The sequence below is a fragment of the Artibeus jamaicensis genome, unplaced genomic scaffold (genome assembly GCF_021234435.1).
Source record: "Artibeus jamaicensis isolate MK-2021 breed Jamaican fruit bat unplaced genomic scaffold, CSHL_Jam_final scaffold_461, whole genome shotgun sequence".
In the NCBI taxonomy this organism is placed as follows: Eukaryota; Metazoa; Chordata; class Mammalia; order Chiroptera; family Phyllostomidae; genus Artibeus; species Artibeus jamaicensis.
This window is the reverse complement of record NW_026522045.1, coordinates 5,900,675-5,922,118: the sequence shown is the minus strand read 5'-3', so window position 1 is coordinate 5,922,118 and position 21,444 is coordinate 5,900,675. Positions and strand designations below refer to the sequence as shown.

Genomic DNA, 21,444 nt, shown 5'->3' with positions numbered 1-21,444 from the left:
GACCAGGGGAGGGGGGTGGTTACAGCTTCTGAAACCAGGCAGGGCAGTTCCCAACATTTGTGGAGCTTCCTAGTTGGTAAACACACTGATATCCATGTAGGGTGATTTGCCCTGAACCCAAGGGAAGAAGGCATGGAAGCTGCAAGTCTAATATCCCTCCAGATCTTTTCCTATGTGTAGCCTTTATAATAAAAACTACAGGTAATAATTCATGGTGGCAAAGTAGGTGGGGGTGGAGCCCACTTCCTCCTGTGCCATGCTGGAACACCTAGCCGATCTTCTGAGGAACAGAGTGAACAGCCAACAGAACCCCATCTTATATGAAGGTTGGAGGCCAAAATTGTAGAGGACATTGAAAAACAGACAGTAAGGAGATTGTGTTGGGTTGGAAAGGTCCCTGGGACCTATGTGGGGACCAAGGCTGCTGTGGCCACTGGCCTGGTGCCTACCACCATGGTCAGTGGTAGCTGCAGGATCTTTGGAGGAGAGTCAAATCAGCAGCTCCCTCCCCTACCAAAGCAGGGAAGACAGCCTGGCCCTAGGAGTGACCTGTATGCCTGAACTGCTGAGGGTAATAAAGATGAAGTGGGAAATGCACAGAGGCAGTGTTCACCTGCTGGGACTGTGGACACCAGCTAGGTCATTACCAGAGAAATTAGGTGACAGCTGGAAAAGGCAGAAGTGTTGGGCTGTGTGGGCGACTTTTCCCACAAGTCCCCCTGTCTGCCACGGATGAAAATAACACTACCAAGGCATGATCTGCTTGGAGAGGAGAGGTGGCCAGTTTCTCCAAGGAAAAAGAGGCCAGGAGCGATGGCCAGTTTCTCAGAGGAAAAAAGCCTTGAGCCCCTTCCTCCAGTGGCTTTTATTGGGTTGTAATACACAGGAATACTGGGCGGCAAGGATCAAACAGTAGATAACACTTCAAAGAAATCTGAGGGCTTAGTCTTAGTCAGTGTCTGTCAGGAAGGGGGTTTTGCAGAAACTTTAGGGTTTCCTGCTTGGACCCTTAACATATGAATGAAAGCACTCTTAGCAGAGCAGGTTTCACAGGTTTTTTAGGATTTTTTTTGTGAAGCCAGATTTTTCCCTGGGATATACTCTAGCAAGGCAAGGAGCTGCACCACTCCCCATCAGGTTTTCAGGCTTAAGTGGATTAGCATCAGGAAGTGCTTCTCCCAGAGAACATGGGGACTTGGGCTATGTCACATAGCCGGGGTTGGGGGGCAAGGATCCATTGCTCACTCTTTGTTGCAGCCCTCCAAGTCCTTCCATGAAGGCCTCCCAAGTGATTGAGTCTGGCTTAGGTTGCTCCTTGCTCTGAGGAGACTTACCCGTCATGGACTTCGGAACATGCTTTGGGGGCAGGGAGGAAACTGAGACAGCATTTGCTACCAGAGACAAGCTTTGTCTCCTGTGGCTTGCATTCCAGGGGTCACTAGCTCATCCTTAGCCATGGGAGGTAGTTACAATTCCTGAAACCAGGCAGAGAGGTCCCCAACATTGGGCTGTGTCAGACCCTGACAAGGATAGTCTTTGGTTTGGTTAGAAGGTTGGGCTGTGTGAAAAGTTGGGCACTTGTTAGAATTATGCACTTAAACAAGAGAATTTTACTTAAAAAAAAGAGGCTCTCAGCCACTGTTTAAGGAACTCTTGCAGCAGCTGGCTAGTGAAGAGGAAGGAGGAGGCACACTGCACAGACCATTCAGAGGAGGGCAGCAGGACTCAGTGAGCAGCAGTTCCCAAGACTTATTTAGTAAGGGAGCTGAACTGCCTTGAAGAGACACTGAGTGCACAACACCCAGGCCAGCAAAGAGGGAGGTGTGTGAGTTGCATCTAACCAATGCAACTCACAGGCTGCACAACTGGTAGATTAAAGGCATTGGCCTGGCGCAGATTGACAGTGGGGGCCCGGCAGCACACCAAGGATCTGGACTGGAGGCTGGGCAACTGTGAATATTTTAGCCCAGATCTGGCTCCCACCTTACCAAACCACAGGAATGGAGAGAAACAAAGCACAAACCTCTTCTACCCGCAGCATCCAGGAAGACCAGCAGAACTGGCTTGGCTGGTGTAAAGTCAGCAGGAGGCTCCCCCCCCCACCTTTTTTTCCTCCCAAGTGAGACAATAAGACCTGGAGCTGTGAAAATTCCAGAGACAGACCCAAGGAGGGAGCACAAGGCTAACCCCCAAAACTGAGAAACTGAGACAAATTTCACTTTCCTTTCCAATAGAACTTGCATTTCATTGTTTATTTGTATTATTATTTTTACTTTTTATTTCATAAGTATTTTTTATTTCTCACCTTTGTGTTTAGGTTACTTCATTTTGTTTGGTTAATTATATTGTTCAACTGATTTTCCTTGTACTCTGATATTTTTTAAATTTTCCTTCTTTCACTTCACTCTTTTTCCAATAGCACTCTGCTCTTGGGCATGTACTTACTATTCCTGTTATTCAGATCATATATTTCTTGGCATATTATTGTAAATAATTGTTGTTTCATATAGTTGTATATACTATATAGCACCCTGCTCTGATATTAGTCCATTTCACTAAATCCTTGAGCTTCATTTCTGTTGTGGTGAACTCTATTCTATCATTACACTATGCCTACTTTCTATTCTTTACTCTCACTATATCTCACCATCTAACCTCACACAAACACCTTGTCTTCTGGATTCAACTTACAATCCTCCCCGCTAACAAGAATCGTATCTCTTTTTCACCTTTCATAAAAAGTGGTTAGTTGGGTGAAATATCACAGGTAACACTGTACTTATCCAAAGGATCTCCTATCTGTTCTCTATTTGTTGGTGCTTCAAATCCCATAGAATACTCTCCCGCTGTCTTAATCCATTTTTGCCTCCCCCCTCCAACTGATCACATACAAGGAGTAGGTGGGAGCCATGAACACCAATATACCTGTTGGAAGAGAGAACCCACCAACAAAGGAACCACCAACAGGTAAAAACCCAAATAAAACAAGAAATCCCACACAAACAGAAAAAAAGAGCAACCCTAGAGCATACAGACAAGGAGATCAAAGAGACCACACCACTGAATCTCACAGAACTCCTACCATAGATGCTCACCCTACAAAGACAGCTAGCAAAGCAAAATATCAGGAAGCAGAGAAACAAACAAAAAGAGTCATCTAAAATGGGGGGACAAAAAAAGAACCTGTGATCAAAAGGAGTGGAAAACTCCCCACTAAAAGAGCTAAATGAAATGGAGGTGAGTGAACTATCAGATACAGAATTGAAAATAATGCTTATAAGAATGCCCAAGGAACTCACAGACAAGGGACTGAGACAGAACTACAATGGTATGAAAAAGGAAATAGAAACTATAAACAAAACCAAGGAGGAATGAAAAATACAATTTCTGAAATAAAAAACACACTACACGGAATTACAAGCAGGCTGGAGGAAGCAGGGGACCGAATTAGTGATCTGGAAGACAAGGTGGAGAGAAAAACCCAGGTAAAGCAGCTACACACAAAAAAGACTAAAAAAAATAAAGATAGCTTGAGTAAACTCCAAGATAATATGAAACAGAACAACATTGAAAGCATAGAAATACTGGAAGGAGAAGAAAAGGAACAAGGCATAGAAGCCCTATTTGAAAATATAATGACAGAAAACTTTCCAAACCTGGAGAGGGAAAAACCATGCAAATTCAGGAAGCACAGAGTCCCAATAAAGATAAACTTAAAGCGGCCTGCTCCAAGACACATCAGAATTAAAATGCAAAGTTTTAAAGACAAAGAGCCAATCTTAGAAAGGAGCAAGGAAGAAACAAGAAGTAACATACAAAGGGGTTCCAATAAGGCTAGTAGCTGATTTTTCAACAGAAACATTCCAATCTAGGAAAGAATGGCTAGAAATATTCCAAGTAATAAAAAACAAATGCCTACAACAAAGATTACTATACCCAGCAAGGCTCTAAATTAAAATGGAAGGTGAAATAAGGACTTTCCCAAACAAAAGAAGGCTGAAAGAATACAACTCCACCAAATCAGCACTACAAGATGTGCTAAAGGGACTACTATAAGAAGAGGGAAAAAAAGAATGAGAGAGAGAGAGAGAAGAAGACATGTACAAGGGGAGAAAAATGAATAAATACCTATCAATAATAGCCTTAAATGTTAACAGATCAAATGCTCCAAACTAAAGGCATAGAGTAGCTGAATGGATGAGAAAACATGACCCACACATATGCTGCCTACAAGAGACCCACCTCATAACAGAAGACCTACAAAGGCTGAAAGTGAAGAGGTGGAAAAAATATTTCAAGCAAATGGACAGGAAAGAAATCCATGGTAGCAATACTCATATCAGACAAAATAGACTTCATAACAAGGTCCATAAAAAGAGACCCAGAAAGACACTTCATAATACTCAAGGAAAGAATCCATCAAGAAGACATAAACATAAACATATACGCATCCAACGTATGAGCACCCAACTATATAAGAAAAATCCTGGAGGACTTCAAGAAAGATATTGATGTCAACACAATTATAGTAGGGGGTTTTAATACCCCTCTGTCAAAAATGGATAGATCTTTTAAACAAAATATCAACAAAGATATTGCAGCATTGAACAATGCCCTACATCAAATGGACTTAATGGATATATATTACCAGATGGTTTCACAGGAGAATTTTACAAAACATTTAAGGAAGAGCTAGCTCTTATACTTCTCAAACTTTTCCAAAAACTCCAAGAAGAAGGAAGACTCCCAACTTATTTTATGAAGCCAGCATCACCCGAATTAGAAAACCAGATAAAGATACAACAAAAAAAGGAAGCAATAGGCCAATATCACTGAAAACATAGATGCCAAAATCCTCAGTAAAATATTGGCAAATCGCATACAGGAATACATTGAAAAGATCATAAACTATAATCAAGTGAGATTCATCCCAGGGATGTACGGATGGTACATTTGCAAATCAATGTGATACATCACATAAACAAAAGGAAAGATAAAAATCACACGATTGTATCAATAGATGTAGAAAAAGCATTTGATAAGGTATAGCACCCATTTATGATAAAAAAAAAACACTCAGCAAAGTGGTAGTAGAGGGAGTATTCCTCAACATGATATAGGCCATATACGAGAAACCTACAGCCAGCATCATACTCAACAGGCAAAATCTAAAAGCTTTCCCACTAAGATCAGGAACAAGACAAAAATGTCTTTCACCACTTTTATACAATATAGTATTGGAAGTCATAGCCACAGGAATCAGACAAGAAAGAGAAATAAAAGGCATCCAAATTGGAAAAGAGGAAGGAAAATTGTCACTGTTTGCAGATTTCATTATGGGGCACAAAGAAAACCCTATAGATGTCACACAAAAAGTACTTGACCTAATAAGTGAATTTGGCAAAACAGCAGGGTTCAAAGTCAATATTGAGAAATCAAAGGCATTTAAAAATGTTTTAAAGATTTTATTTATTTATCCTTAGAGAGGCAGGAAAGGAGAGGGGGAGAGAAATATCAATGTATGGTTGCCCCTCGTGCGCCCCCTGCTGGGAACTGCCCTGCAACCCAGGCATGTGCCCTGACTGGGAATCAAACAGCAGTTGTTTGGTTTGCAGGCCTGCGCTCAATCCACTGAGCTACACCAGCCAGCGCAAAGGCATTTTTATATACCAACAATGAAAATCAGAATCAGAAATCAAGAAAAAATCCCATTTGCTACAGCAAGAAAAAAAATAAAGTGTCTAGGAATAAAGCATACCAAGGAGGTGAAAGACCTGTACTCAGAAAACTACACAACACTGAAGAAAGAAATTAAGGAAGACAGAAATAAATAGAACTATATACCATGTTCAAGGACTGGTAGAAACAACATCATCAAAATGTCCCTATTACCCAAAGCAATTTATAGATCCAATGCAATGCCTATTAAAATACCAGTGACATATTTCACAGATATACAACAAACATTTCAAAAATTATATGGAACAGTAACCAACCCTAAATAGATGAAGCAATTTTGAGAAAGAGGAACAAAGTAGGAGAGATCACAATACCTGATATCAAACTATATTACAAGGCCACTGTAATTGAAACAGTCTGGTCCTGACATAAGAGTTACACAGTCCAATGGAACAGAACAGAGAGCCCAGATATAAACCGAAGTCTTTATGGTCAATTAATATTTGACAATGGGGGAAGAAACATAAAATGGTGTAAAATAGCCTCTTCAACAAATGGTGTTGGGTGATCTGGACAGCTACATGCAAAAAAATGAAACTCAACCACCAACTTACACCATACACAAAAATAAGTTCAAGGTGCATAAAAGACTTAAAACATAATCACAATGCCATAAAAAAAGTCCTAGAGGAGAATATAGTCAGGAAAATTTCAGATATTCCACACAGCAATATTTTCACCAATATGTCCCCTACAGGAAGGGACATAAAGAAAAGAATAAACAACTGGAACTTCATGAAAATAAAAAACTTCTGCATAGCTAATCAAAACATCAGCAAAATGAAAAGAGAATCAACCATATAGAATATATTTGCTAATGATACCTTGGAAAAGGGTTTGATCTCCAAAATATATAATGAATTCACATGACTCCACCCCAGGAAGACAAACGATCCAATTCAAAAATGGCCAAAGGACTTGAACAGTCACTTCTCAAAAGAGGATATACAGAGGGCCTGGAGACATATGAAAAGATGCTCACTATTACTAGCCATTAGAGAGATGCAAATTAAAACCACTATAAGATACCACTTCACACTGGTGAGAATGGCCATCATAAACAAATCAACACAAAAGAAGTATTGGAGAGGTTGTGGAGAAAAGGGAACCCTAGTGCACTGTTGGTGGAAATGCAGGCTGGTGAAGCCACAGTACAGAACACTATGGAATTTCCTCAGAGAACTAAAATGGAACTGCCTTTTGATCCAGTAATACCACTGTTTGGATTATGCCCTAAATATACTAGAACACCAGTTCATAAGAATCTATGCACCCCAATGTTCATAGCAGCATAATTCACAATAGCCAAGTGCTGGACGCAACCTAAGTGCCCAGCAATAAATGAGTGGATCAAAAAGCAATGCTACATTTACACAATGGAATAGTAAGCAGCAGAAAGAAAGGTGCTCCTACCCTTCACAATAGCATGGATGGAAGTGGAGAGCATTATGCTAAGAGAAATATCTCAGGCAGTGAAAGACAAATACCACATGGTGTCACCTATAAGTGGAACCTAATCAACAAAACAAATGAGCAGGTAAAATATAACCAGAGAAATTGAAATAAAGAACAATCTGAGGGTAAACAGAGAGGAGGAGGGAGAGGGATAATAGGGCATAATGGAGAGGGGGTCATCAAGGAACATGTATGAAGGACACATGGACAAAGACAAAGGGGGTGGGTTTCAGGTTGGGAGTGGGGATTGGGTGGGGCGGAGGTGCATGGTGGGGTGAAAATGGAGACCATTGTACTTGAATAAAAATATATTTAAAAAATCAATAAAACTATAATGTGAAGTATAGCACTTTCAGTAATATCTGTGTTTTTCTAGTAAATTATCAAACCTGAGGGGGTCATTGGAATTCTAGACTGTATAACTGGTCAGTCAGAAGCATGGTTGGCCCTCCAAGACTTATAACCGGCATTGTATCTTAAGTGGGGGCAATATTGCTGGGGACTGTACTTTTAAATCTGTGGAGTCTAATGCTAACTCCCAGTAGTTGGTGTAAAAAATTGATGTCAGAACAATGGTGCCAGTCTTTCAGCAGGCATCCCTGGATTATCTGTAAACCTACCTTCGATCCTATGTATCATACATAAATAAGTTAAAATGAAGGGTGCAGCCCTGGCTGGTGTGGCTCAGTGAATTGAGCACTGGCCTGTGAACCAAAACGTCAGCGGTTCGATTCCTGGCCAGGGCACATGCCTGGGTTGCGGGCCAGGTCTCATTGGGGGTATGCAGGAGGCAACCACATACAGATCTTTCTCTCCCTCTCTTTCTCCTTTCCTTCCCCTCTCTAAGAAATAAATTAAATCTTTAAAAAAAAAAGGATACAGAGCCCACTAGTAAGTATATTAGAAAGGGGGAGCAGCACATGATTTTGTGACACCCACCTGCATTTAAATGATTTTTAAAGTTATCTAAAACTTTTATTTCTTATCAGATCTCCTTCAGTCTTGAATTCCTATTGTGGGTACTATATTAGTATTTTAGCAGCTTCACATTACAGCTGGCCAGATACCTCTTAGTCTCACACGCACAGGAAGCAGATACTTAAGCAGTTTTCACCTGTGAATTTTTTCAATCTCAGTCAAAGGGGAGGGTAAATAGTGTGTGTATTTATGTGTGTGTGTCCAAGAATGAAGATGATTATCTATATTCTGATCACTTGTTTGTCAGGATCATCCCTCAATTTTTATGGGATATAGTTGAAGTAAAAACCTCATCACTCATGTGGCCTTTTTGTTTCCACCCCTTTTCTGGTTAAATATTATGGGTCATCTCATGTAATAAGATAATAAGGGTTCATGTAATAAGATAATAAGGGTTCAATAAAATGTTGTTGCCTGGGGTTAAAATTAGAATGGATATGTCATCTCTCCAGTCATGAATGAAAAGAAAGGTACCTTTTTACAGTACAGCTGGAATCTTAGACAATTTGACACTCTCTGCCCAGAATTTCAAAAGAGCAACCCTCAGTGGGATTTCATCTATAAAATACTATGAGATTCCCTATGGAGGGTTTCAAGGCCCTGCACCCTTTCATATGTTTCCACCTTTTGTGTCCATCTCCCAACATATTCTTCCAAGTCAGGGTGAGGACTAGAATGAAATAAGGACACAGTTTTAGGAGGCCCTCACTCTCAGGTGCCTTACCCTAATCCAAACCCTGCTCTACTTTGACTGCACTCAAGCCACATTGGGCCGTCTGGTATTTCCCAAACCAATTATACTCTGTGGTTTACTACTTCTGTGCCTTTCCCTGCTGTTCACTTGATCGTCACTACTCTCACAGTTGTTTCTCTGTTGGGGAAACACATTCATCCTTTTAGGCTCAGCTCAAATGTTAGGGTCTGTTTGAAGTCCTCCTGATATCCTCACCTTTCCTCTTTGCCCCTCAGTAGGAAGTAATTCCTCTGACCTGTGTACTTAATCTTTTATTTTCTCCTATTTTAGTATTTGTTTCTTTATACTAAGCACTGGAGTCTTTTTGTTTTATGAATAAGACAGAACTATATAGAAGGGCAGGTAGCATAGAGGACGAAACTTGGACCCTGGAAGTATGAATCGAACCCATCTGTCTGACTGCAAAACCTGAGCCTTTTATTACTTATAATAGTAATTTTTATTAAGATATATTGGGTGTTTGATATGTACCAGATACTCTTCTAAGGGTTCTAAATGTATTAATGAGGGGACAGGGGAGGGAATTTAAGGGGGAAAATGGGAGGGATTTAGAGGAACAAGTATAAAGGAAACAGAGACAATAACTAAGGGGAGTGGAAATGGGAGGGAGGTGGGGAGCACGGGGCAGGGTGGGATGGGAGAAATAGACAGAAAATTGTACTTGAAAAAGAACTAAATAAAAAAATAAAATGTATTTAATCCCCCAAACAACATATGAAATAGATGCTCTTGTTGTCTCCATTTTACATATGACGAAGCTGAGGCACAGACTGGTCAGTAACTTGGCAAAGCTCACTGAGCTGGTTAACAGAAGAAATGAGATCCAAAGCTTTTTAGGTTGAATCTGGAGCTGGTAGGCATTACCACAATGCTATGTCTATATCACTCTAGTGCTAATTATCACTAAAAGCTGCTGTCATCCTGCATATCTTCAACCTCAGATTTTCTGTAACTTACAGCTTGTACTAAAGTACTCTGTTCATCATAAAGATTCTTAAACCTGTGTGTTGTTCAATCTTCTGTTCTTTTATCCCTTTCTTCCTGCGTATCAGTCTATTCCAGCTTTTCCTTCCTTTCCAACTTAATGGTTAATTATGGTTCATCATTTTTACGATTCTTCTACCCCATCATTTAGTGCCTGGATCCACTGTCCTAGCAAAATCCCAGCCCTTAATCAATCCCAAATATTCACCTGTTTTTATACTTGTGTTGCTTAGTGCAGTGTGCCTGGGGAAACTTAATATCTTTCTGACTGTTGGCACCATGAATTTATCTTTCTCAAACTCAGTATAGCCCTCTAAATTGAATACATAATGAACATTTTATAAGGGTGCACTTTTATACAGTAAATTGAAACCAGTTTTATCTATAAGCTCAAGTATTTAATATACCTATGAACCCCCTAGATAAGTAAGGGTTTAGGTTTTCTGCTTGAGGCTTTCCCTTTAAATCTAGAACAGAAGGCAATCACAGTTGTCAAACCTCTTGCAATCATTAGGCAAGGCATTCAGAATCTACAGTTTTCCTCTTCACATGGAAACCTAAGTTCTGCCACTGCTTTGAAGGGGTGGTTGCTCAGTGACAGACAAAAGTCAGGAACTATTATTCACTGAAGAGTTCTGTGCCTGAGCCTACATATCAGTTAAGATTTTCCCATTTTCGTATAACAAGTAACTCAACTAAAACTAAATAAGGACATTTATGATCCACAGATTCAAAGTATTGAGGCCTTGATGGCTCTTTGATTCTGGCAGGAACTCAGTTTTTTAACATCTCCTGCCAGTCACAATATCAGCTTTCATCCTAAGGCTGGATGCTTGACGGCTTGCAATGATTCTAGGAGTCAAGCAATTTCCTGAAAAAGAAAAGGAGACAGTTATTCCTGATGGCATTTTCTTATGAGGGAGGACGCTTTCCTTAGTTTTTCTGCAGCCTTCTCCTAATATTTCATCGAGCAGAGTTACATCATCAACACTTCCTAAACCAGAGTACCAAGGGGATGGATTACTCCTAGACAATGCAGACTCACTCCTGAAGCTGAGATCAGCCTCCCCGTGGTACATGACCATGAGGAAGATGGAGGCATACTTATGAAAAAATGATGTTCTTTTAGTAAGGGGTTAGTTATGGTAGGCACAAAAGAGTATTATGAAGCACTGAGGTTATATTAACACAGAGCACAGGGCAATGTCTTAGCAATTAAGACCACTATAAGCCACCACAGAGTTCTTATCAACTCTTTCCTAATTAGCCCAGCCTACCCCATAATGTGACTAGATCACATTTTTTAAAAGGAAGTAGAAAGACTTGATACATAAGATATTTCAGAATATCATAAAATTTCTCATTTAGTGTACACAGGAGTCCTGTGAGATAGTTATTACCAGTTCCTATTGAGGGATGAATTAACTGAGTTACAGAAACATGAAGTACTTTTTCCAAAGTGACACAAATAGTTAGTGGCAAAGTCTCTATTCAAACTTTGGACTCAAACTTTTGGATTGGAGTCCAAAGTTTGAATAGAGAACTGCTTGGCTCTGAAGTCTGGTCAAGTCCCAGAGTAGAGTCCAGAGGAGAAAATCCCGACTCCACCATGCAGCCTCCTTTTAGAGTTTCCAGGGCTCAGAAACTGGTTACTATAGTCTAAGCGAGCACCTAGTAGTATAGTGCACTGACTCCTGGTGGTGGTGGTTGTGGTGGTGGTGACAACAGAGATTTTCTGCTCCTAGGGTTAAATTACTGCTGCTCAGACATCATGACCAGGAACTTTGATTCAGGAAGTCTGAATTCTAATTTGCACTCCAGTTTAAGAATTTGGATACTGCAATAACAAGTTTAGGGAGCCATGTAAATGTCCAATATCTAGGAGAGAAAAGAACTAATATTTATGGAGAGGCTAGGTTTGCAAGAGCAACTTTATTTCCATACCTGAAGTTCAGCTGAAAAGGACACAAGCTATTCACTGGACTTCAGCTACCCAGTTAAAATTCATAGTCCAGACTTCAGTTGACATGTAAAGAGCTTGGAAGTCATTGTTCCTGTACTTACAACCAGAAAAAAAGCTGAATAAAACTGAGAATCAATGACTTATCTTAGATGTATCAGAAAACTGAGGTCACAGGGCAAATAGCCGCCTCAAATTCTTGAGAAAAGACAAATCCAGAGAGTCACAGCCTCTCTCTCTTTACATAGAATACAGAGAGGCTAGAAACATAAACAAGGGAGAAGACTTAAATAGTAATTCTGACAAATTACTGGAGACTGAATGTGAAATAGTATGAATGAGAAACCCAACCTGCAGTCTTAGAGGTTTAGTGGGCTTTAAATTCAGGAACTCTAGCAGGTTCTTACAAGGGAGATCTCAGAAAGATCCCCTCATGGCTCTGGCAGTGGGAGGAGCAGTGTGCTCATAGGAAACACACCCAGAGCCTTCTCCATAGAAAGGCCTAATCTGCAGTGGAAAACTTTCCCAGGGCATCAGGCCTGCTGAGAGAAAGGCATTGCTTGTAACCAGCCCACTCTAGTTTTCCATTTTCACATAAGGTGGAGAAAGAAGCTAAGAAATATTTGTGAAGTACACAGCCTAGGGACACAGGCCCACAAAAGACGAATTTAATTTTAAGATTATACAGCATGCTCTCCACACATTTTTACCATGTCACATCACAAACCTGCAGTATAATAGGAGTGGAATATAGCTAAAAGAGCTGTAACATGCAGACTCTCTGCATGGAGTACTCAGGGGAGCCCAAAGATAAAAGGTAAGACAGGAAAAAAAAAAAGGACAATAAGGGAATTTGAAGACTGGTACCTACAGCTACAGCAAACATTACACACAGCTCAACAGTTAACTAGCCTAACATACAAATTCTTGTTAATTGTCTAGTCACCTCAGTTCCTGTTGCCCAATGCATTATATCCAGTTTCAACAACAAATTAAAAGGTATGCTAAAAGGCAAGAAAAAGCAGTTTGAAAATGCAAAGCAAAATGAGAACCAGATTCAAATATCATGCAGATTTTGTAATTATCAGGGAATTAAAAATGTATACGATTAATGTGTTAATAGTTCTAATGGACAAACTAGACAAGTGTGTATGGGAAGTGCTGAGGTCCAAGCTGGTTCTAATCCCTGCCACATTTCCAGAGAGCCAAACATCATGAGAGCTTGGATGTGACTGCAGGAGACTAGACAGAACAGAGGAAGAGAAGCCAGGACCTGCCCTATCTGCTGTTTGACACTTGGCTGTGGGGCGACAAGACAAGGAGGATTGCAGGACCAGTGTGGGTCCCGACAGGGAAAGGAACTCTTGGACAACTGTGGGGACCGCAAACCGGCCACATGGGTAACCATTGCGAATGAGAGAAAAAGCAGTGAGACAGAAAGAATGACTCTGGGCGCAGAGCAGTGGACTGTTTCCCAGAGTTAGTGACCTAGGTCTGCCCTCCATGAGGTCTCCATGGCAGCCCCCTCCAGACTTCCTTCCCTCCCTCACCCGTGAACAATAAAAGAAAACCTTGGGGGCTATCCCAGGACGTCTGGGGTGGTCTGGCTTGGGAACGCGCCTCTGCTCTCCCAGCGCGCATTCCTCACAGCCCCTCCCCCGTCTGCGTCCAGGAAGGATGGCGGGTGGGATGGGGGAAGGGGAGGTAGGCAGAGGGGGGGGAGTCTGGCGATTCACAGGCACCAAGGGGCGGTTTGTATCCATCCGCTGCTAAGGCAGCAGCGGTCGTCTGACCGCTGCTAAGGCGCAGCTGCTTCTGACCTCCCGATCCCGTACCCCGAACCCAGCCCGCCGGTCCCATAGATTGCAGTGCCGAGAATGTCAGGGTGATCGCCAGGGAGGGGGTGTGCGTAGGTCCGCAAAGATAGGCTGGGGTTCCTCCCGCCCCCGGCCTGGGTCCCGGCCCCGCCTCCTCTGGTCGGAACTACAGTGGGCTGGGAGGGGGCGTCGGCCCATTACTGACGTATCCCTCCGCCCCTCTTCGCGACGCCTTGGCTGCCAGTGCTTCGTGTCGCATCCTGCGCAACCCCTACCCAACACCTGCGTGTTTTGGTGCAGCGGTGGGCCGGAGAGGTGCGTGGCGGGGCGGGAGGCCACACTGCAATTCGAAGCGCACGGAGGGCGGTGGAAAGCTGGTGAGGGAGCTCCGAGAGGAGGGGGAGAGGACCACTCCGGCCGTGAGCCTGCAAAGGCAGATGGGGCTATGGTGGGGGGCGGGGGTGGGGCCCCGGTGCCCCGGTGCCCCACCCCCCACCCGTTTACAGCCCGCGCCCAGGCCCTTGCAGCCTGGCGAGGAGGAGGGGACCCGGCCGGTGGGAGCTGGTTAGTTAGCTGCGCAGCGCTAGGGGAGCCGGGCGACGAGAAGGCGGCGACTGGCGGGGGCCGGGCCCAGGGCCCTGGGGTATCCAGAGAGGCTCCCCCGTGGTCCTTCGGGGAAGCGAATCACGCTGGCTTCTCCCAGCCATCTTCCCTGGCGCCCGCATCCCGCCTTCCACCGTGTCTGTACTGGGAGAGGGCTGTGGGGGAGGGGGGCTGCTGCGGGAGAAATGGCGGAGCGGGAGCTGGGCTGGAGGGAATGCCCAGGAGGGGGCCTTGGCGTTGGCTACTCCGGCCTCTGATTCTGGAAAGGGGGCCTGTTGGGCCCCGCGTCCTGGGTACTCTCCCTTCCAACAGGCACCTCGTTGATGCCCAAGTCTCCTGTCTGCGCAGTAGGTCTGGCGATTTCAGGCGGCAGGACGCACCTGTAGAGGAGCGGCTTGAGAAAAAGTTGGAGCAGGAAAATAGCGTGTATTTCTGGAGGTGTGAGGGGTTGGGGGTTGGTGGGCAGCAGCCATTGACTGGAGACCCAAATAGGGGGGTGACTGAGACCATAACATGGCAAGCATCCGGGAATCTTAAAATGTCCGTGTACCAGCTTCTAGGCAATTAATTCCCTTGACTTCCTGCCTTATTTTATCTTCCTACCTTGTGGATTTCAACTTAGGGGGGGCTGAATATGGAGATTAGGAAGACACCAAAATGAAATGTTTACCTGCTTCTTAATGCAACAGTTTTATTACCTTCCATGTTTATGTCTTACACCCAATTAAATGCAAGGAAATGACGGAGTGAAGAGTCCATGTAGATAAATAGTGTGCTATTAATCAGTCTTTCTCATTCAGTATCTGATTAGTCAACATTCCAGCCCACTTTAATAAGTTGAGGTAATGGCGGTTCAGAATAGAGGGCACAGTTTTCTGTAGAGGCCATTTTGAAATCGTGAAGTCAGTCTGGTTATTTAATTTCTTTTTTTTTTCTAATCACATAAAGATTTTTATTTACTCATCAAAAAACCTAGTTGTTCAATGCCTGCTTATTTAATGATTACATATTTGAATTAATGTTTTTTTTCTTTTTTTATTTTTTATTTTTATTTTTTAAATTTCTAATTCAGGAAACCTAAACCCCGTGTGCAACTACCCCTGACGTCTCATTTTGGTGTAGTGACAGTCTCACAAAAGATTTTGTAGGGGGTTGGTCTGGGATGGGAGTAAAGGGCAGAAAACTGTACTTGAACAACAATTAAAATTAAAAAAAATATTCTGTAGAGTTTGTGAGAGTGGATTACTGAAGAACCATGGGAGTTGAGAGACATTTATTTGCTTATATCCTGATTCTTGAAAAGGAGGTGTTAGGACCTGAACTCTGGGTATCTATCCATTAACCTGAAATTTTTGTATCATTGTCAACATATTTTCTTGGTGTTTTGCTGAATACTCCCCCCTTTTCTGTGTGATGTGACTGTTCTCCAGCTAGAGGACTGATCTCTGGCGGGAAGGATAGCATCTCCTGAGATCTGCTGTGTGGGCTGGCCACCATAGGTGGTGAATAAGGGAGGGTCTATGTATACAGTGGAAAAGGGGAAAGGGCAGCAGTTTGTAAAATTCTATTGAAATAACAGTCCCCATTATTTTTACTGCCTACTTTCTGAATATAGTTACCTATTTTCTACTACCTACTCTTGCATCTCATATTTTTATTCAAGGAAAGAAGTGTGGCTTCTGCTTGGAAAATGACCGACTTCAGAGTTGGTGGGTATAATTAGACAAGCTGCAGGTCTTAGAGGAATGGCTGGGGAATCATTTGACAGGGGCAGACAGGTGGGAGACATTTAACATGAGCTTCAATATTTTAAAAAAACACATGTTATAATGCTTGTCATGGGTGTTGGCCCATCTCAGCCTCTTTTCTCTTCTCTGCCTGTTTGTGTGTCTGTACGTTTGCTTCTTTATAGGTTCCTATAGAAATCCGGAAGTAGCTGTTGACTTTGAATTTCATTAAGAAAGAGGACCAAAACTGTTCATCTGGATCCAAGGTGAGTGTGAGCATGAGCACCCTTATTGACTAGATATGGGAATTGGCTGTTTGCAAGTGGATGAGACCAGGTTATAGCTTGGAGTTATTCCGTAATTCTAGAGATAGCTCTGCCCTCACATTTGTGTATAGGAAATGGGATGTGGTGAGCCAAGACTGTGCATATAGGGTTATTGGTAGACACCTAATATATAGGTAAGGAAGCCATGAGGAGGACCAAGAAGGTGAGAAACATGTAGTTGACCCTTGAACAAACATGAGTTTGCACTGCGTGGGTCCACTTGTATGTGGATTTTGTTCCCAACTAGCCTCAGTTCAGTTGACCCACACAGTTCTTCTGACTGCAGTTAAAACCTGCATTGTACTAGATTCAGCTTTTTGGTTGGGGATCCATACGTGTGAAGAGCATATTTTAGGTATACATGGATTTTCAGCTGTGGAGGAGGTCACTGCTTGTAACCTCCACGTTGTTCAAGGGTCAACTGTATAACCAAAGCCCCAGATTTGGCAATGTAGGTGTTTGGTTTAAAAACTGAAGTGCATGTCTATCAAAACTCTTATTTCCGTTCTCTCCTGTGTTTTTGACCATAGGTCTGCCTGTGATTTCAGCTGTATGGCTCATTAACACTGGAAGCAGGGAAACCAGTGCAGGTTGGTGTGAGGCCCACCTGGATAGATCTATATAGTGGTGTATACCAAAGGGACTGGATACTCTGTATCCTCTCTTACTTTCAGCAAGCTTTCCCATCATCCCTGCTCCTATTTAATGCAGAGAAGAGTGTGGTAGTGCCTGGGCAGGACATTGTTGGGCATTAGTGGGAGTGTGGAAGGGATAAAGTGAGGTAAGAGTCATCTATAATTCTACTTCCTATTACACAGTCCATCTCTATTCTCTCACATCCTTTGTTTCTCTCTACATCGATAACCACACTTGGAAGAAGCTCAAAGTCCATTTCCTTCTTCCACCTCAGGTCTATTTCCAGCGGTGGCTGTACTGGCCTTGGAGTGGCAGAAGATTATCACTTTTAATAGGTCTGCACTTAGGAACCATCGTCTTTTCTCAGTCTTGACTTGCCTCTGCCTCTTGCCTGTGTCATTGAAGGAGGCTTTGTGTTTGGAAAGGGGACTGTGTGACTACTAAACTGGCAATCGACTCTAACTCTTGCTACAGAGTTTATCTCTGACTGAATGAAAGTGTGTCAAGATAAGATCTGGGACACATTGAGAATCCCGACTCTATAGGGTTATTGATATAACTGGGCTTTAACCATGACTAGGAGTAGAAACAAGGCCAAAACTGAAAAAACGACTGGTGTAGGAGCTAAAACAAAGAGGGAGGCTACTGGTATAGTTAGATCTGTAGCCGAGACCCAGGCTAAAGCAGTAGCTGATCCAGGGTTTCAGGCAAATGCAGTGGCAGAGATGAAGGCAGTGTGTAAGAAGAAGATTGTTACTGAGATGAAAGAAGGAGCTCTGGAAGATTTCAGTCCCAAAGTTGAAGATGAGGCCACTCAAGTATCTCAGTGTTCTGTGGCTGGAGCTAGTGCCAACTCCAGGTCCACATGTAAAGATAAGGCTGGTAGTGATGCCTGGTTCTGGGCTGGGGAAGATACTAGTGTTGGTCCCTGGTTCTGGAGTGAAGAAGAGACTAGTAATCATTCCAGTGCCAAGGATGAAGGTAAAGTTGCTGTTGCTCTTCCACTTTGTACTGAGAAGTTAGAGCCTATGGCTGGGGCTACCTGTAAGGCTAGGCCAGGGGCTGAAGAGGAAGAAGAGAATTTTATTGGGAACTGGTTTTGGGATGGAGATGAAACTAGTTTTGACCCTAATCCTAAACCTGTGAGCAGGATAGTTAAGCCCCAGCCTGTGATAGAAATTAATGAAAAAAATAGGCCCAAGGACTGGTCTGAAGTAACTATCTGGCCCAAAGCCCCTGCTGTAACTCCAGCAGTGTTAGGATTTAGATCCCAAGTCCTATCTGAGACAAGGCCTCCTTCATTTATTGTCCTGGCCTCAGTTGAGGAAAATACTCAGTCTCTGCCTGGGGCAACACTGTGTCCGTCTAAGAGCACACCCTCATGCTTACAGTCTGTCCAGGAGTACCCATTTGGTTCTGATCCTTGCATTCAGACCATAGAGGAGATTAGACGCCAAATCAGGATCAGGGAGATGAATGGGATTAAGCCATTTGCTTGCCCTTGCAAAATAGAATGCTACATGAATTCTGAGGAATTTGAAAAACTTGTTACCTTACTTAAATCAACTACTGATCCTCTCATTCATAAAATAGCTCAAATTGCAATGGGGATTATTAATGTTAATCCGTTTGTTCAAGAGTTTATTAATGAAGTAGGTGTAGTGACACTTATTGAAAGCTTGCTCAGTTTTTCTTCCTCCGAAGTGAGAAAAACAGCTGTAATTACACTGAATCCCCCTTCTGGGGATGAAAGACACAGCAAGACTGAATTACATGTTAAACATATGTGTAAGGAAACCATGTCTTTTCCCTTGAACTCACCTGGACAGCAGTCTGGCTTAAAAATACTAGGGCAACTGACTACAGATTCTAACCATCACCATATTGTGGCCAGTTACTTTTCAGAGCTTTTTAATTTGCTTTCCCAGGGTAATTGTAAAACCAGAAATCTTGTTTTGAAAGTACTTTTGAATATGTCTGAAAACCCAGTTGCAGCCAGAGACATGATCAATACAAAGGCATTAGCAGCATTAAAACTAATCTTTAACCAGAAAGAAGCAAAAGCCAATCTTGTTAGTGCTGTGGCCATATTTATTAACATAAAGGAGCATTTCAGAAAGGGCTCAATTGTAGTTGTCAATCACTTGAGTTATAACACACTCATGGCCATTTTCCGTGATGTTAAAGTGATTATTGAAACAATGTAGAATGAGCCAGAAAGAAAAACAGAACAATCTCCAAAATCTAATTTTCTGTTCTCAAAGAGCTGTGTATAATGCTTTGTTTATTTCAGTGTGTTCATTAAAAATTCCATCTCTAACAGCATTACCTGTGACAATCACTAGGTTTCAGGTAGACCATTTGGGGGGGTCAAATAAATACTAACTATATCATGAGCTAAAAATGCCTGTTGGTTTTTATCTTGTGTAGATGGGGCACTACTCAACATTTTACTTAAGAAATTAATGAACCTGTTTATCCTGAGTAAGCTAACTTGTTCATTTATATCTGCTTAGATCCATTTGTGGCTTCAAATGGCAAAAAAAAAAAAAAAGCATTAAACTTACAATATAGTTGCAGGAATAAGGCATATATACACAAAAAGATAACTGATTGTATATATACATATATTCACACTCTTGCACTCTCCATATGTAAAGAAGGTAGGGGTTTCTATAAGCTGTTTAATGATGAAGAATTGCTATTTCTCTTACTCTCCCTGCATCGCATAACTTGTTCTTCAACACAGAAATGGCCCTGACTCCTAGATAAATGTAATACTCATTTTCAGATGTTGCTATTACATTTACAACTCATTGTTAGGATATTTAATTTATGTCACAGTAGTCTCACAGAAGAGAAAGGAGGTAGGTATAGGGAGTAAACATTTCCTGAGTGCCTGTTCTTATGTCAGATACTGTGTTGGCACTATATTTCACAGGTTTCTATTTTTCTCTTCCCACAGTGGTCCTGTGAGCTAGGTAATCTCTCTCTCTCTCTTTCTCTCTCTCTCTCTCTCTCTCTCACACACACACACACACACACACACACACACACACACACACACACCATTGTATTGGATCACCTCTAATGCGAATTAGGGAGGTTAAATACTTCAGATTCCCATAGCAGGCAGGTGGCATATCTGTTTTGTATGATAATAAAACCCATTCACTATGCTACCTTACAGTCCTAACACTTTATTAGGTAGTGGCCTTGGAGACTCAGGGTCTGGATTTAATGATTGAGTTTGCTATAGAAAATGTCCCTGCAATTCTTCACTTCCAAATGCACATGTCCATTAGGCATTTGGCCATATGTGTTTGGGTTCAGTAGAAAAGTCTGGGTTGAGTGTGTGGATATGAATTGACAAGTGTCTGGAAAACAGTAGATACCCAAAATTGTTGAATAAGATGTAAATTTGGAGTCATCAAGTGAAATATGTTATATATCCATATCTTTGTCAGTCTGATTATACTTTTTTCAAAGACCTGGAATAATTCTGTGTATTGTTTCACATATTACATTTAAAAGGGATAATTGCTTTCTTCCTTGGAAAATCAATCTTTTTACCATTTATAATTTTTATTCCATATATGTATCATGAAATGTCAAAAGGTTCTATCTTTTACTAGTAGTCTAGTCTACTTTCTGCTTTTGTACCGACTAAAACTATAAGGTAAACCTAATTGGAAAATTATAGACCCAAAATTGCAGCTTTATCAACACAACAGGAAAACCAGGAGACAAGCTGCTGTCTCATCTGACATAATAGTGACTCCTGCAAGTCTTTATGGTTCAGAAAACATCCCCAGGACTTTGGATTATTGGATGTGTTATCCAAAGCTCATGGTAGGAATTACAATCCCTGGTCTGAGCTGAAGAGAATGTCTGTTTGTGAAAATAATGGGTTATGTGCTTTGAACAGTTTAGAAATGAACACAAGATCATACTGTAAATATTGTTTGTAACTTGCTTCCCCCTGCCACCATCTGTGTATCGTGAACATTTTTCCATGTCAATAAAGATGTTTCTGCAACGTATTTTTGAACCACTCAGTGTTTTTTGTGTGTGTCCACAGTTGATGCATAGTGCCTAATCTTTTATTGCACATCTTCTTAAACCGTATACACAAATTCTTTGGCAAAAATAGGGCTATAGTGATCTGCAGCTTGCTTTTTGTCTTTCAGATTCTATTTTCAACTTAGTATTATATAGATCTGCCACGTGCTTTTCATTTAATAGCTTTTTTAAAAAAGATTTTATTTATCTTTAGAGGGGAAGGGAAGGAGAAAGGGAGAGAAGTATCAATGTATGGTTTTCTCTTGTGCGTCCCCTGCTGGGAACTGGCCTGCAACCCAGGTATGTGCCCTGACTGGGAGTTGAACTGTGATCCTTTGGTTCATAGGCCTGTGCTCAATCCACTGAGCTACACCAGCCAGGGCTCAGTTAATAGCTCTATTGA

At 42.0% G+C, this 21,444-nt stretch overlaps 1 protein-coding gene across 12 annotated transcripts in view; it reads left to right on the top strand.

Moving 5' to 3' along the window:
- The window catches only part of GPRASP3 (G protein-coupled receptor associated sorting protein family member 3), a 31,047-nt gene extending 10,025 nt beyond the window's left edge, over positions 1 to 21,022 (top strand). Inside the window, exons 1-6 of one of the 12 annotated variants that reach the window (XM_053657483.1) lie at positions 13,834 to 14,002; positions 14,642 to 14,728; positions 15,954 to 15,999; positions 16,203 to 16,283; positions 16,874 to 16,933; positions 17,254 to 21,022. In XM_053657483.1, coding sequence (XP_053513458.1) covers positions 17,552 to 19,186 — 1,635 coding nt within the window. In that variant the 5' untranslated portion in view covers positions 13,834 to 14,002; positions 14,642 to 14,728; positions 15,954 to 15,999; ... (1 more) ...; positions 16,874 to 16,933; positions 17,254 to 17,551 and the 3' untranslated portion in view covers positions 19,187 to 21,022. Of the gene's footprint in view, positions 1 to 13,833; positions 14,065 to 14,602; positions 14,729 to 15,953; positions 16,000 to 16,045; positions 16,069 to 16,202; positions 16,284 to 16,873; positions 16,934 to 17,253 lie in introns of those variants that run through there. The other 11 variants (XM_037130987.2, XM_053657482.1, XM_037130986.2 and 8 more) reach the window with 11 other exon arrangements.
- The last annotated feature ends 422 nt before the right edge of the window (positions 21,023 to 21,444 follow it).